Source organism: Protopterus annectens, chromosome 14.part0, assembly GCF_019279795.1.
Source record: "Protopterus annectens isolate FY-2018-M chromosome 14.part0, PAN1.0, whole genome shotgun sequence".
In the NCBI taxonomy this organism is placed as follows: domain Eukaryota; kingdom Metazoa; phylum Chordata; order Ceratodontiformes; family Protopteridae; genus Protopterus; species Protopterus annectens.
In genome coordinates, this window is record NC_056748.1 from 1,026,723,825 (window position 1) to 1,026,742,019 (window position 18,195).

Sequence of the window (18,195 nt, forward strand, 5' to 3'; positions counted from 1 at the left end):
GCTGTAAGAAGAAAACTTTACAGAAAAATCACAAATGTTCAGTTCAACAGAAAACTACAGCATGCTTTCATACCCTATTTTCTTTAATAGCAGGACTGTCATCTCCAAGGACAAGTTTTGAGGCACTAGACCTGAAAGCTGGAAGACCTAGGATTGTCAGATATTCATGGTTCAGGCTGCTATCATTGGCTATCTTCTGTTTTACCTTCTTCACCACTGGTAGAACCCAGGGTTGACTCTCATCTGTACGATATGCTAAGGAGAAAGAAAAGGTTAAGTAATAAACAAACCACATAATGCACAACAATGAAGAGATGTAACTTTTAACAGCAAAATAAAAAAAGACAGTGAGTTATAATAAATCACACTACAAGAAAGGAACTTCACAAGAATGATATCAGTAAGACCAGTAGACTGCTTCTCACAGAACATCAATGAAAATACAAGATACATATGTGAGAACAGAATGCAGGGGGATTACAGACCTCCAATGAGTCTAACATTTTACCTTATGGAAAGAAGTGGATACCTTCTAATAATCAAGGTAATCAGAAAAAAATAATACTCTAAAAATGATATTTTCTATCATTTTAAATCTTGAAGCAAAATGCACTTATTTTACTTGTTCTGACAGACATGCACATAACCAAGACTCTGCTTTCTCCCTATTTCTTATTAGATCATGCAATATGTAGTATCAGTAAAAGGCTAAATATCCAAATGTTTTGTCCTGCAAATATTACAGGAATACCTTGAAGTAGTAGAGAGACGATGTTCTATTAATCTCATCAAATCCGGGTCCACATCACATCATTGAATATGTGAATATCAAACGATCACATGAGCGAATATTCACGTACTCAAAGTTTATGAATTTTTTTGCAGTACAGTGAAGATTGGGATTTTTGCCCTTTCCTCACTGTAGTGCTAGCTCGGAGTAGGAATATAGAGTTAGCAGGGGGGTGGGTGTGCGGGGGGGGGGCACAGCCCCCACAATACTGTTTTAGAGTATGTGAATATTCACTCATGTGAGTGTTCGATATTCACGTATTCACATATTCGATTATGATATAGATATCACGTATAGATGCTCAAATCCAAGCCAGAAAAGCTTTTTTTTAAAGCTGCCAAACTGTTAAGCTACCTGCAAATTAGTCAGAAAGTCAGAAAGTGTAACCCTCAATTTTCTTATTATAAAAGGATAACACCCATCAAAAATACAAATAAGTGATGTTGCTGTGGTGTCAAGCTTAAAATACATATTTCTGTAGAAAAATTATATTTTCATTCTTTTTATAAGCTGTGACAGAAAACAACTGAATTGCAATAAAAATAAGATGCAGCTCTTTTACTCAAAGAGCAAGGCCAAATTAAAGGTATTTTAAAGAAAAATATGCCAGCAAGACTATGAAAATTTCATGAAAAAAATTCTCCACTGTTTTTAATACAGAGGCATTTGACACAGGCACAGCAAAACCATGAAAACTGTTAATTTGAGAAGAGTTCTCTCAGAAATGGTCAGCATTAAAGGAGTTTTTTTTCAGTTATTCCTTTATGTGAAATAGGGATGAGTGCCTTAGCAAGGTCAAGACAAGCAGAATGTCTGGTCAATCCTTCACCAGGTTTTGCCATTACCTCTTCAAAGAATAAAGCAAAGGTTTCCCCTTAAGCCACAAGAGTCAAAGTGCAAGGTCTCCTCTTAACAGACCCATCATACTGTTCCACATCTAAGAAAAGCAAGTCCCCTGGACTGTTTGGATAAGATCGAAAATGATGCTCTCCATGACATGATAGAATGCTGGTCAGGCTAATGGACCAAAAACTGTCTGGGTTGAATGCAACAACCCCTCTTCTTTACTGCCAATGCAGCTTGATGCCACTGATTAAGCATGCTTCTACCTGCTAAAATGTTGTTACATATGACTGATAAGAGGAATCCGAATAGAAACCTATAAAAATATGCTCACTGGTCTTGACGCACTTGAACTTTTAATTTTATTTGTGGCAGATATGAGAGATGTCTCCCTTTGTCTCTACAACAGTCTTGACATGGTAACCCTTTGAAATGTGAAGGCCCGCTACAGTCCCAAAACATTAGACTGAATAGCCTCAAAAGTGACCTTATATATACAAAGTCCAAGATGGTCGCTATCCAGAATATTTCCTTTTCTCTAAGGCGTGGCAATCTTGGAGTTTTTATATATAAATCTGGGGGTTGGAGGCCTTGCCCTCCTCATTGGGATACAGAGGGCATGCCTGCTTACAAAAAATGAAGTTAAGAGGAAAAGAATGATGGAAAATAAAGAAGAGAACCCTCTGATGTACATGTGTGTGCGTGTGCGCACACGTTTGTGATGTATATGTACACACACACACACACAACACACACACCACACACACACACACACACACACAAAAACACACACACACACACACACACACACACACACACACACACACACGCAAGACACATGCGCACACACGTGGAGGGAAGGGACAATCTGAGCTATGAAAGATACTCAGGCACATGAGCATTTTAAAAAGGTAGAAGGACACAATTTGGATGTCAGGAGGCAAATCAGGAATGTAAAATTAAACTAGATGGACATCTGTGGTAGAATATAGTAAACAATACTGCAAAACAGTTGTTCATGGGCTTAAAGCTACTTTAAAGAGGATTTTGAGGCTCCTCTACTTTTATAAATAAGGTTTATATTAAATCCTAAAAAATATCTCCCCAAGGAAAAAGTGGTAAAATATAAGATGGGTATACTTTAGAAAACAGCAGGGACAGATGGTTATAAAAATTAACTAAATGCAAAGTTTAGGTCAGTTCCCAAACACTGCAGCTACTTAGTTTGCATCTTCATACATTCATAGTGTATGTTCTTTAAAATTCAAAGCTTGATCAAAATCACAAATTTAAACTAATTTTAGTAAGTTGTGTGAAAATCTGTTACAGAATATGCAAATATATACAAATGAACCAGTGTAAACTTTAGCGCTAAAAGTTAGCATGCCAACAGAAAACCTGAGTACAGTTCAGGGAGAGTCTGTTGCAATCACATTTGATAAGCAGATGCGTTTAGATATGAACAATCAAGCACAAACAAATATAGCCTGCTAGAAGAAATTGTAAGGCCTGCTTGGATTAGGGATTTACGTAACTAATAAGAACCTTATACAAGTGTTTTTTTTTTATGGGACAGTAGATAAAATAGAATGGTAGTCAAAAAGATGACTTGGACATGAAGAAGGTTCATGAATTTATAGGATCATAGGAAGTTACTAGGCTACTGGCCCTGAGGTCCTTATAAGCCTAGCCAAGAGTTTAGCCCATGCATAGACAAATCAGCACCTGATGCCCCTGTCCAGCAGGGACACGGGTGGAATCCCAGGGATGTATTTTCTATTTCCCATCCAGTTATCCAGGTTGCGCTTACAAGGGGGTAAAGTGGTACTCTGCTTGACGTGGAGAGGGAGTCTATTCCATAGATGGGGGAGTCTCTGGGACACAAATCTGTCCTGCCAACAAGTCCTATTGATATCACAGACCAGGTGGAGGCCACGTGTGCATGTTACTAGAGTGGAGATAGACTTGCAGACAGGCAGCAGTCCCCATCAAGGTGGGGTCCAAGATTGCCTTATATGCCAGACAGAGGTCACCTCTGAGGAGTCTGTACGAAACAGAGGACAAGGATGGGGCTTTTAGCCTATCTGTGTATGGTAGATTTTTGAGCCCCTGGATTCTCCTGGTGAGGAACATCTGTGGTCTCTCCAGCTGTTGCATGTGCTTTACGAGGTACATGCTGAATGGGGCATTGAACTCAATAATGGGACTTATAAGGGAAGAATACAGGGATGCAATGACCTCCTTGTCCCTGGATGAGATACCCTTAATTATGAGGTGGATCATGTAGAAAGCTTTCCGTACAATGGAAGCAACATGGTGGTCAAACGTCAGGTTTCTATCAATCTGAGTGCCCCAATCCCTCATGACTGACTATGTCCTTAGGACGTTATTAATGTGATAATCTGTGGGGACATCACTCTCCCCAAAGGGGATGATGATGCATTTTTTGTATTCAGCTTGAGGCCATGTTTCTAGCACCAGTCATTTGTTTGGGTGAGACCCTCTTGGAGGATGTCCACGTCACTAGGGGAATGACAGTTCCCAGCCTGCAATCATCTGCAAACTTGGTCAGCCATAGCCTACTGGTTTTGGCCTGCACCTCAGAAAAGTAAATCCCAAATAGCAGAAGCCCCAGTACCGAACCCTGGGGTACGCACTCGATACGGGTCTACTGCTTGAGGTGGCTTCCCCTATTTTGACTAGGTGGGTTCTATCAGGGATCCAGTTAGCTTACCATCTGGTAACATATGGATTGATGCCTAGTTGAGAGAGTTTATCTATTATGCCCGTGTGGGGAATAGTGTCAAAGGCTTTGGCCAGGTCAAGGTAGGTGGTGTGCACTGTCTTCCCCTCATACATGGATTTGGCGACTGTCTCAAAAAAGTCGACCAAATTTAACAAACATGACCTCCCTCGACTAAGCCAAACTGTGTGGGATCGAGCGTTTGGAGGTTGCCAATGTCCTTGTTAATGAGGTCCATGATAATCCGTTCCATGGCCTTGCAGATCAGGCTAGTTAGGCTGATGGGTCTATAATTTCCCAGATTGGTGGACACTCCATCTTTGTGTAAAGGGATGACAGTGGCTGTCCTCCACTCAGCTGGGACAAAGACGGTACTTAGGCTTTGGTTGAATAGGGTGACTAATGGTGCTGCAAGTTCCTGCCTGAGTTCATATGGGATGCAGCCTGGGATGTTATCGCGTCCAGTGGAGGCTGTATTTTTTGCCTTTGAGAGAGCAGTGATGACCTGATCCCTAGCTATAAGGGGATGAGGGCAGGTACTAGGAATGCCCTGATTTACTGATGGGGGGACAAAGGGTGAAATTTTTCTTGCATTTGTCAGCAAGCAAGTTTGCTATATCTACAGCATTTGTATATGTGGTGTCCTTAACCACCAGTTGTGAACAGATCTGGGTGCTACCTTTGAGATTACGAACATATGTGATGAAGGCCTTATGATTGTCTCTAGTAGACGTGGTCAATTTGGACTCAAGAGCATTAACGAAATCTTTCAAAGCAAACTTTATTTGCTTGTTTAGGCTAAGGAGAGATTGCTTCCAAATGGGCAACTGCACCTTCTTGGTCCTGGACAAAAATTGTTTTCTTTTGTTATAAAGTTCATTTATTGCAGATGTCCACCAGACAGGTTTACTCTTCCTTGCGGAGGATGATTTAGTCCTGTCAGGAATTCCTAATTCCATGCATCTATATAAATGTTTGTATAGTAATTTGGTATAGTTTTGGAAACTGGTGCCAGTTCCTAGAGAGGGAGAGGGGGCTGTGGATCTGTTTATACCATCGCTCAGGAGGCTGTAATCAGCTTTGGAAAAGTTTTTTTGTTTGACCCTAACTAGAGGGGGGTTGGGGGGAGATGGGGACTTTGAACATGACCGCTTTATGGTCTGATCTTACAAGAGAGGATGATACTGCAGGGATGCTGCTGTGGTTACTCATGTTAGTTAATACCAAGTCCAAGATATTATCACCTCTTGTGGAGGTATCAACTAGCTGTTTCAAAGCATTTTGCATTGACAAAAATCTTTGGGCATTTGTGTTCTGGCATGAGTAGTTCTTCCAGTCTATGTTTGGGTAGTTAAAGTCACCCAGGATCAGGGTAAAGGGTTGAATCTTGATAGATTCTAAGAGGTCTAGATAGCAGTTTGGGCATCTTGGGTCAGACTTGGGGGCTGGTAGCTAGCCATGATTTGTATAGGGGTCTTGTCAATGGTTAACTGCACCTGGAATGTCTCCTGTGCGTCATACTGTTTTACCAGCCTGGAGGTATGCATGTCTTTAATATATATTGAAACTCCACCTCCTTTGGGCTTTACTACCCACAGTTTGGGGTCTACATATATGATAGTATGAGTAACCAGGAATGGCTGGGGGGGCTCTGAACCAGATTTCTGTGACTGCGCAGATGTCAGCATTTTCCGAGGTTAAGAATGCTTGCAATGAGTGCAGCTTCATGTTTAGACTTCTAGCATTTAGCAGCATGACCTTTAATTTGGGTTTTGTTGAAATTTTTATGTTGGTAGTTTTAACCTCATCACTTTTTCTAAAAAAGGCACTATGGGGGAGGCAAGTGCCTTTGCCATAAGCCTGAAGCACGGGTGAGAAAGATGCAGGCTATCATCTGTCGATCATATCTTTGCAGATTATCCATGTACTTTCTTTCTGCTATGTATTCTTTCTATTGTGCACTGAAATAAACTACTTACATTTTCTCTGGGAGTTCATAAGTGATTGTGATAAAATATTAGCATTACTTACAGATGGACGATACAATAAGACTTACAAATGAGCTGCCAGAAGGTATCAATAGTTCCAATTTAGAAGGTGGCCTGAAAATAGATGGAGTTGAAGACTTTGGTGGAACTAGGAAATATGTTTTAACTGAAGACTGGAGGAAACCAATGCCCATAAGGAGGCACTACTGTTTGCTACAAAGATTAAATTACATAATATACATTTGATGTTGAGGTAAGAGGGTAGAGAACAGTGAAATGATAACATGAATTACATGATGCAAACAGAACACTGGACGACATGGACAGGCTAATTTAGGAATGGAAAGAATAAGAGAATATAAATATGGCACTTCACTGGATGGGTCACAGATACAGAAGGGACGCAGCGAGGCCCATACAGAAAATGGAAAACTGGATAACATGGAAACAGTTACTGATTTACGGGGTGTTTTAGTGGGACCACTTAGTAGATGAAAAGAGTGGCAAAAGTATGGTCATTTCAGAATGAAGCTGCAAAAAATTACAGTTGTGAAAGTTAAACTTATAACAGTAGATGTTCAAATGATCACTTCTGCAGTAGCTTCAGCTATATGGGTTACATCCTGCCAAAGATATAATAGCTGTCCAGTTTTCAAAGTTCCAGGGCACCTTCCACACGCCCAAATGGTTATGCAACTCTAGATGAGCTGACTAAAAGAGAAGCTTGGGTGCAAAGCCCTTCAGACCTTACAGCCAGCAGAGAGAGGGAGGCCAAGCCCTGAAAGGGCAATGCTAGGAGTAACAAAAAAATAAATGTCTACACCCTGGCAAAAAAAAAAAACACACACAAAAATAAACAAGTAGGATGGAGACAGGGGGAGGCTACAGCAGCAGTGACCATTCGAACATCTACTGTTATGGTTAAGTTCAACTTACGCAACTTTACTATGTTCTTCATATTGATCATTTCTGCAGTAGCCTTAGCTATACGAGTAAAGTACCATAACTAACTGTATTTGGGAAGAGGAAAGAGAAGTGTCCAGGAGCACCTGCAGAATGGTCCTAGCAAAAAACGTATCTAGGCCTAGAGAATGCATCAAACTTACAGTGCTTTGTAAAAGTATGTATAGTTCAAATGCAGCAAGCTTCTCTAACACAAAATTAAAATCCCAAGGAGAGGCCACTGGTTTATATGGAGGCCTCTTATGCAAAACCCTTTTTTCAAGAACATTTTGGCATGAGACTGGTCTGAAGAGGAGGATCCATGGGCAGACATGCTGTAATGGCAAATAAATTAACCTTGATAGAGGAATAAGAAAGGCAATAGGACAGTAACTCTCGCAAATACTATAAAAAACAGAAAAACTAGCCCTGAAAGGGTGCTGGTCATATTGTTGGCAACAAACAGAAAACCTTTTCCATTTACTAACATATGACCTTCTAGCAGTTGGCTTTCTTGCCTCCATTACTACCTGCTGCATGCCGTCAGAAAACAGGTGCCTTAGTTAATTCCAGTCCTATCCTTTCTAATTGTTTGTTTGCGTCTTTCGGCTTTTCCCAGTTAGGGGTCGCCACAGCGGAACTCCGGTCCGCTAATGATTGGCAGTAGTGTTTTACGTGCTGGCTTGCCGGGCCTAATGCACAACCTTCAACGAAGGAACGCAGTCCTATCCTTTCTAATAAGGATGAGAAATTATTGACAGGTATGGAGAAAAAGTGCATACTTCTGCAACTTTGATTTTTCAGAATTGTCAGGCTCGTATGGGACACCAGGGACAGATGCAAGCATATAAATATCAAGGAGATGCTTGCCTTGATCAAGTTACTCAACTCTTTTCACCATCTCTGGTCCTCGGGACCTCTTCAAGTGGTTACATACAATAAACGGTCATGTGGTACATCGGCAAGCAAGGGGGAACCAGGTCATACCTCCTTTGCAGACTAGCCATGTATCTTGGGATATAGCTTCACAGCACTACCTCAGTCTTCAGGCATCCTATATTCTTTCAGAGTAAAACTGTGTGGCAGACAAGCTGAGCATAATCAGGGCAGACCTTTATGAATGGAAACTAGATCTGGGGAATCTTCCAAGATTTGATCCATCTGTGAGGAATTCCTCAAGTAGACTTCTTTGTTCAGAGACAGGACAACCAACTGAAAAAATTTGTTCCAGGACTCCATGCAAGAAGGCCTGTTAGACATATGCTTGTTCATTTCTTTGGATAGGAATGTTCCTGTATGCCTTTCTACTCTTTCCACTAATATCTGGGTTACTTCTGAAGATTCAGAAGGAATCCCCCAAGATCATTGTGGTGACTTCCTTCGGCCCAGGCAACTATAGCTCTCCCTTCTTTTGGAAATGGCCAGGAACAATTTCTACAAGCTTCCTTCCAGAATGGATTTACTCATACAAGAACAGGGCTGCTTGACACACCCTGACATCAATCATCTTCATTTGTCTGCCTGGATGAGAGTGTCTTAATTCCTTTTAGGCACCTGTTTTCTGACGGCATGCAGCAGGTAGTAATGGAGGCAAGAAAGCCAACTACTAGAAGGTCATATGTTAGTAAATGGAACAGGTTTTCTGTTTGGTGTCAACAACATGACCAGCACCCGTTCAGGGCTAGTTTTTCTCTGTTTTTTTATAGTATTTGTGAGAGTTACTGTCCTATTGCCTTTCTTATTCCTCTATCAAGGTTCATTTATTTGCCATTTCAGCATGTCTGCCCATGGATCCTCCTCTTCAGACCAGTCTCGTGCCAAAATGTTCTTGAAAAAAGGGTTTTGCATAAGAGGCCTCCATATAAACCAGTGGCCTCTCCTTGTGATTTTAATTTTGTGTTAGAAAAGCTTGCTGCATTTGAACTATACATACTTTTACAAAGCACTGTAAGTTTGATGCATTCTCTAGGCCTAGATACGTTTTTTGCTACGACCATTCTGCAGGTGCTCCTGGACCCTTCTCTTTCCTCTTCCCAAACACAGTTAGTTATGGTACTTTACTCATATAGCTAAGGCTATTGCAGCAATGATCAATATGAAGAACATAGTAAAGTTGCGTAAGTTGAATTTAACCATAACAGTAGATGTTCGAATGGTCACTGCTGCGGTAGCCTCCCCCTGTCTCCATCCTACTTGCTTATTTTTTGTATGCGTTTTCTTTTTTTTTTTTTTGCCAGGGTGTAGACATTTATTTTTTTGTTACTCATAGCATTGCCCTTTCAGGGCTTGGCCTCCCTCTCTCTGCTGGCTGTAAGATCTGAAGGGCTTTGCACCCAAGCTTCTCTTTTAGTCAGCTCATCTAGAGCTGCCTGACCGTTTGAGCGTGTGGAAGGTGCCCTGGAACTTTGAAAACTGGACAGCTATTATATCTTTGGCAGGATGTAACCCATATAGCTGAAGCTACTGCAGAAGTGATCATTTGAACATCTACTGTTATAAGTTTAACTTTCACAACTGTAATTTTTTGCAGCTTCATTCTGAAATGACCATACTTTTGCCACTCTTTTCATCTACTAAGTGGTCCCACTAAAACACCCGTAAATCAGTAACTGTTTCCATGTTATCCAGTTTTCCATTTTCTGTATGGGCCTCGCTGCATCCCTTCTGTATCTGTGACCCATCCAGTGAAGTGCCATATTTATATTCTCTTATTCTGTCCATTCCTAAATTAGCCTGTCCATGTCATCCAGTGTTCTGTTTGCATCATGTAATTCATGTTATCATTTCACTGTTCTTTACCCTTTTACCTCAACATCAAATGTATATTATGTAATTTAATCTTTGTAGCAAACAGTAGTGCCTCCTTATGGGCATTGGTTTCCTCCTGTCTTCAGTTCAAACATATTTCCTAGTTCCACCAAAGTCTTCAACTCCATCTATTTTCAGGCCACCTTCTAAATTGGAACTATTGATACAATCAGACTTACAAATGAGCTGCCAGAAGGTATCGTCCATCTGTAAGTAATGCTAATATTTTATTACAATCACTTATGAATTCCCAGAGAAAATGTAAGTAGTTTATTTCAGTGCACAATAGAAAGAATACATAGCAGAAAGAAAGTATATGGATAACCTGCGAAGATATGATCGACAGACGATGGCCTGCATCTTTCTCACCTGGGCTTCAGGCTTATGGCAAAGGCACTTGCCTCCCCCATAGTGCCTTTTTTAGAAAAAGTGATGAGGTTAAAACTACCAACATAAAAATTTCAACAAAACCCAAATTAAAGGTCATGCTGCTAAATGCTAGGAGTCTAAACATGAAGCTGCACTTATTGCAAGCATTCTTAACCTCGGAAAATGCTGACATCTGCGCAGTCACAGAAATCTGGTACAGAGCCCCCCAGCCATACATGGTTACTCATACTAGCATATATTTAGACCCCAAACTGTGGTTAGTAAAGCCAAAGGAGGTGGAGTTTCAATATATATTAAAGACATGCATACCTCCAGGCTGGTCAAACAGTATGACGCACAGGAGATACTCCAGGTGCAGTTAACCATTGACAAGACCCCTATACAAACCATGGCTAGCCACCAGCCCCCAAGTCTGACCCAAGATGCCCAAACTTCCTATCTGCTATCTAGACCTCTTAGAATCTATCAAGATTCAACCCTTTACCCTGATCCTGGGTGATTTTAACTACCCAAACATAGACTGGAAGAACTACTCATGCCAGAACACAAATGCCCAGAGATTTTTGTCAATGCAAAATGCTTTGAAACAGCTAGTTGATACCTCCACAAGAGGTGATAATATCTTGGACTTGGTATTAACTAACATGAGTAACCACAGCAGCATCCCTGCAGTATCATCCTCTCTTGTAAGATCAGACCATAAAGCGGTCATGTTCAAAGTCCCCATCTCCCCCCAACCCCCCTCTAGTTAGGGTCAAACAAAAAAACTTTTCCAAAGCTGATTACAGCCTCCTGAGCGATGGTATAAACAGATTCACAGCCCCCTCTCCCTCTCTAGGAACTGGCACCAGTTTCCAAAACTATACCAAATTACTATACAAACATTTATATAGATGCATGGAATTAGGAATTCCTGACAGGACTAAATCATCCTCCGCAAGGAAGAGTAAACCTGTCTGGTGGACATCTGCAATAAATGAACTTTATAACAAAAGAAAACAATTTTTGTCCAGGACCAAGAAGGTGCAGGTGCCCAATTGGAAGCAATCTCTCCTTAGCCTAAACAAGCAAATAAAGTTTGCTTTGAAGGATTTCATTAATGCTCAAGTCCAAATTGGCCACATCTACTAGAGACAATCATAATGCCTTCTTCACATATGTCCGTAATCTCAAAGGTAACACCCAGATCTGTTCACAACTGGTGGTCAAGGACACCACATATATAAATGCTGTAGATATAGCAAACTTGCTTGCTGACATATTCAGCAAAAATGTCACCCTTTGTCCCCCCATCAGTAAATCAGGGCATTCCTAGTACCTGCCCTCATCCCCTTATATCTAGGGATCAGGTCATCACTGCTCTCTCAAAGGTGAAACATATAGCCTCCATGGGACGCGATAACATCCCAGGCTGCATCCCATATGAACTTAGGAAGGAACTTGCGGCACCATTAGGCACCCTATTCAACCAAAGCCTAAGTACCGTCTTTGTCCCAGCTGAGTGGAGGACAGCCACTGTCATCCCTTTACACAAAGGTGGAGTGTCCACCGATCTGGGAAATTATAGACCCATCAGCCTAACTAGCCTGATCTGTAAGGCCATGGAATGGATTATCATGGACCTCATTAACAAGGACATTGGCAACCTCCAAACACTCGATCCCACACAGTTTGGCTTCGTCGGGGGAGGTCATGTCTGTTAAATTTGGTCGACTTTTTTGAGACTGTCGCCAAATCCATGGATGAGGGGAAGACAGTGCACACCACCTACCTTGACCTGGCCAAAGCCTTCGACACTATTCCCCACACGGGCATAATAGATAAACTCTCTCAACTAGGCATCAATCCATATGTTACCAGATGGGTAAGCTAACTGGCTCATTGACAGAACCCATCTAGTCAAAATAGGGGAAGCCACCTCAAGCAGTAGACACGTATCGAGTGTGTATCCCAGGGTTTGGTCTTGGGGCTTCTGTTATTTGGGATTTACTTTTCTGAAGTGCAGGCCAAAACCAGTAGGCTATGGCTGACCAAGTTTGTAGATGATTGCAGGCTGGGAGCTCTCATTCCCCTAGTGACGTGGACATCCTCCAAGAGGGTCTCACCCAAACAAATGACTGGTGTTAGAAACATGGCCTCAAACTGAATACAAAAAAATCCATCATCATCCCCTTTGGGGAGAGTGATGTCCCTACAGATTATCACATTAATAACAACGTCCTAAGCACGTAGTCAGTCATGAGGGATTGGGACACTCAGATTGACAGCAACCTGACATTTGACCACCATGTTGCTTCTATTGTACGGAAAGCTTTCTACATGGTCCACCTCATAATTAAGGGTATCTCATCCAGGGACAAGGAGGTCATAACATCCCTGCATTCTTCCCTTATAAGTCCCATTATTGAGTACAACGCCCCATTCAGCATGTACCTCGTAAAGCACATGCAACATGGATCGTGCCATCCCAAGTAAAACAAAGACTCACTCCTCCAAGAACAGGAGGCCAGTCTGGTGGACCCCGGCCATAAACAAGCTATACAACAGAATGAGGAAGTTATTACATGACAAGGCAAAATCCCATAAAGGGAAGGCATCCTTGATCATTACCAGTAAGAAACTTCGATCCCTCATAAAATCATCAAAGGCCAGCTTTGAAAGAAAAATCGCCAAAGACTCTAAAGATAATCCCAAGGCGTTCTTCAGCTACGTCAAAAATCTGGGTGGCAGCTCTCAGATCTGCTCTGAGCTGGTGCATAATGGCACAAAATACAGACATTGCCAACATCCTGGCTGAGAGGTTCAGTGCAAACTTCACCCCCAAAAGGGCCTGTGTCTATCCCAGAAGAATGCAGTCCCCCAGACATCAGACACACAGGTGAAAGCAGCCCTCTCCAAAGTAAAAAACACAGCATCAATGGGACCAGATGGTATCCCGGGCTGCGTCTTACACCAGCTCCAAAACATTATGTACCCAAAGAATGGGGTACAGTAAAACAGTGATCCCGCTCCACAAAGGTGGCGCCACAACAGATCCCGGGAACTATCGCCCTATAAGCCTGACTAGCCTGGTCTGCAAGGCTATGGAGAGCATCATCATGGATTTCATTAACAAAGACATTGGGAACCTCCAAACATTGGACCTCGCCCAATTCGGCTTTGTTAAGGGCAGATCTTGCCTCTTAAATCTAGCTGATTTCTTCGAATCAGTTACCAAAGCCTTAGATGAGGGAAAGGTAGTCCACATAGCCTACCTAGACCTAGCTAAGGCCTTCAACACAATACCCCACTCAGGTATCATAAATAAGCTTACCAGCCTAAAAATCAACCCACACATCACAAGATGGGTTGCATACTGGCTCAGGGATAGAACTCACATGGTCAGAGTTGCGGGCGCCATGTCCAACTCTAAACCAGTCACAAGTGGTGTCCCACAGGGATCAGTCCTGGGACCACTTTTGTTCGGTATATACTTCTCTGAAGTACAGGAAAACAAGGGAGGACTGTGGCTGACCAAGTTCGCAGATGACTGCAAACTGGGAGCCATAATAGACTCTCCGGCTGACACAAGCATCCTCCAGAAAGGCCTTACGGAGACTGATACCTGGTGTCAGAACCATGGCCTCAAGCTAAATGAAAAAAAATGTACAGTCATCCCCTTTGGGAAAAATAAAGAGCCCACAAACTACCACATAGGAGGAAATTCACTAATTATGGAAGAAGTAATCAGGGATCTGGGGACCCAAGTAGATAGTAACCTCTCCTTTGACAACCACATTGCCAAAGTGGTTAGAAAGACCTTCTATATAACCCACCTAATCACAAACGGGTTCACGTCTAGATCAAGAGAGGTCATTGTGCCCCTCTACTCATCACTTATCAGGCCCATAATTGAGTACAACGCCCCACTTGGGATGTACCTTACCAGACACCTGCAACAGCTGGAGAGACCTCAAAAATGCCTCACCAAGAGGATCGTGGGCCTCAAATAGTTGCCCTATCCAGCTCAACTAAAGAAACTCCAGCTCTACTCAGTTGCTTACCACCTACTCAGAGGTGATCTCTGCCTGACATACAAGGCCATGTCCAACCCGGAATTGTTCGACATGCTCCACCTCAAGAAAACCAAATCCACTAGAGCTACACGCTCCAAGGATTTAAACCTTAACACAACAATAAATAGGACATGTTGGAGGGATATATTCATATCCCAAAGGCTTCCCGCGTTCTGGAATAGAATCCCAGTCTATGTTGGGCACAGCCCCTCACTGACCCTCTTCAAGAGAAATCTTGACGAGTGGATGGGTAATCGTAAATTTGCTCCTGGGATCACTTCTATGGCCCTGCTGGACAGAGGCTCAGGAATCTAGTCAAAAAGGGAGGCGAAAGCCAACAAATTCTGACTAGGCTTATAAATGCCCTTGGGCAGATAGCCTAGTACCTACCTATGAACAGCTGGAGAGACCACAGATGTTCCTCACCCGGAGAATCCAGGGGCTCAGAAATCTACCATACACAGATAGGCTAAAAGCCCCATCCCTGTCGTCTGTTTCGTACAGACTCCTCAGAGGTGACTTCTGTCTGGCATAAAAGGCAATCTCGGTCCCCACCTTGATGGGGACTGCTGCATGTCTGCAAGTCGATCTCCACTCGAATAACCTGCACATGTGGCCTCAACCTGGTCTGTGATATCAATAGGACTTGTTGGCAGGACAGATTTGTGTCCCAGAGACTCCCCCATCTATGGAATAGGCTCCCTCTCCATGTCAAGCAGAGTACTTCTTTACCCCTTTGTAAGCGCAACCTGGATAACTGGATGAGAAATAGAAAATACGTTCCTGGGATTCCACCTGTGTCCCTGCTGGACAGGGGCATCAGGTGCTGATTTGCCTATGCATGGGCTGAACTCTTGGCTAGGCTTATAAGGACCTCAGGGCCAGTAGCCTAGTAACTTCCTATGATCCTATAAATTCATGAACCTTCTTCATGTCCAAGTCTTCTTTTTGGCTACCATTCTATTTTATCTACTGTCCCATAAAAAAACAAAAAAAAAAAACACTCTTATAAGGTTCTTATTAGTTACGTAAATCCCTAATCCAAGCAGGCCTTACAATTTCTTCTAGCAGGCTGTCTTTGTTTGTGCTTGATTGTTCGTTATCTAAATGCATCTGCTTATCAAATGTGATTGCAACAGACTCTCCCTGAACTGTACTCAGGTTTTCTGCTGGCATGCTAACTTTCAGCTCTAAAGTTTACTCTGGTTCATTTGCATATATTTGCATATTATGTAACAGATTTTCACAAAACTTACTAAAATTAGGTAATTTGTGATTTTGATCAAGCTTTGAATTTTAAAGAACATACACTATGAATGTATGAAGATGCAAACTAAGTAGCTGCAGTGTTTGGGAACGGACCTAAACTTTGCATTTAGTTAATTTTTATAACCATCTGTCCCTTCCCTTTTCTCTGTACCTCTGAATATTTTACCACTTTCCTTGAGGAGGTATTTTTAGGATTTACAATAAACCTTATTTGTAAAAGTAGAGGAGCCTCAAAATCCTCTTTAAAGTAGCTTTAAGCCCATGAACATCTGTTTTGCAGTATTGTTTACTATATTCTACCACAGCTGTCCATCTAGTTTAATTTTACATTCCTGATTTGCCTCCTGACATCCAGATTGTGTCCTTCTACCTTTTTAAAATGCTCATGTGCCCGAGTATCTTTCATAGCTCAGATTGTCCCTTCCCTCCACGTGCATGCGCATATGTCTTCAGTGTGTGTTCATGTGTCCATGGAATTAACTAAGTGCTTAGCAGCAGCCGAATCTGCTGGGTCAGGTTTGGGAAAAGTGTATAAGCATTTACAAGACTGAGGAACTTTATATATTCTGTCTGTTTTTTTAGGGACAGATGTCGGACTATGAGGAAAACTGCAGGCAGTAACACACACATCATTTAAAGCAGACAGGACAGGAAGAATGGGTGTAGGTTCTAGAAAATCCTTATTTAACAACTCAATAGTATTTTGTAAGGGTGTGAGAAAAACTGGTGTTCTCCAACTGAAAACACTGGGACACTCTACCAATAGTCTCAGAGAACAAGAAACTCCTACAGGAATAATCAAAAACTGAGCTCTCCTGAGTCTGAATTACAAATCTGAGAACAAAACCCTGACAACGTCCTTGCATCTTCCTGTTCAGACTCAAAAACTTGTTTCTCTTCAGGAAAAGAGTCATCCCTCTTTCTTTTAGCAAAAACTACTCTACAAATAGAATTAAACCCTGAGCCAGTCCCAGTAAACTACTCCTATCCAAAGGAATTTGAAAAGGAGCAGAAACATGCTTGGTTTTTGGTTTCTTTTCACAGGAAAAATGGGTGCAGCCATGCTAATAGCAGCTGCTTCTTCCCCAGGAATGGGCACATCACTCTGACATAACATGGAAACCTTCCCTACTCCCACTTCAAGGACCGACGAGAGTGGCCCTGCTTTGTCCACCGAGGGGACTCACAGCCACAGAGGATATGGCTAACCCTAGTTCATTGTAGCTGCAGGTGCTACATCAGAGGTATTAGGGGTAAAATGGAAGTGGTCTGAGGTACAACAAACAGCCATAGCAGAGTCACCCACCTGCAGCTAAGACAAATTGCTAGCCTGCTGTTGTGGCAAAGGCTGTTTGCTTAACTTTTTTTTCTAGTTGAGGAAGGACCGACCTTAGATCCAATAATCTGTTCCATGGCTAAGCTTGAAAATGTTGCCTCTTTCCCTGGAGGAAGACGAGCAGAAAACGCCGGTAAAACTACCAGTCCAAAGAAGTTACTTATTTGACAGAAAAAAGCACAGTATAAAGCACTTTCAAAGACTATGGCAGCCCCACAATGGAGAATTAAACATTTTAAGTGGAGAACCTGTACTGTCAGTTAGTTTACACTACTTTAGAACTATCAGAAAAAATGAGTGCTCCCTTTAAAAACATGTTGCAGTCTTAAGACATGCCATTAAAACATAGCACTCATGGGTTTAAAATAACTTACATGAAGAGGAAAGTAATAAAAAGAAAATGGAAGTTTTTTTTTTTTGCTCCAAAGGGAACGTATCTACCCAGCAAAGTAAAAGCACAAACTGACTGTTAATCCCCACAAGCCTTAGATAAGCATAATTTTTGGCAGCAGTAAAGCTCTGAAGGACTTCACATTCAAGCTTGCCTTTTAGTCAGCTCATCTTGAGCTGCTTGACAGTTTGGGTGCATGGAAGGTGCCCTGATGCTTTGGAAGCTGGCCAGTTGTTATATCCTTGACAGTATATAACCCATATAGGTAAGGCTACAGCAGCATTGATCAATATGAAGAACATCAAATAACACTGTTGATAATGATTACAGAACTTCCAGATCCAGGATTATTTAAGCAAGGAGACCACTACAATTGGAGATGCACTTCTGATTCCAAAGACAGTGGGGCGCTAGCTCAGTCCAATGAAACTCCCAATGAAAATATTGCTTTCCAAGGCACATAAGGTGTTATTTTTTTGTGCACAAATTCAGTGAAGCATGTCTGGGATAAACGGAAGAGTTGCTACAGGTACAAGTACAGGACAAAAATAAGAAAATAGTGGTGGTGGTGGTTTGTCCCACGATGGGGAACAGGGTCCTATTTGAACAAATATTTCAGTAATGTTTAAACCAGTTTTTG

At 42.0% G+C, this 18,195-nt stretch overlaps 1 protein-coding gene across 1 annotated transcript in view; it reads right to left on the reverse strand.

Moving 5' to 3' along the window:
* The window catches only part of GOT1 (glutamic-oxaloacetic transaminase 1), a gene marked incomplete in the record, with an annotated part of 256,257 nt that overhangs the window by 158,637 nt on the left and 79,425 nt on the right, over positions 1 to 18,195 (reverse strand). Inside the window, 1 exon segment of the mRNA XM_044056832.1 lies at positions 74 to 255. Within this exon segment, the coding sequence (XP_043912767.1) occupies positions 74 to 255 (182 nt within the window).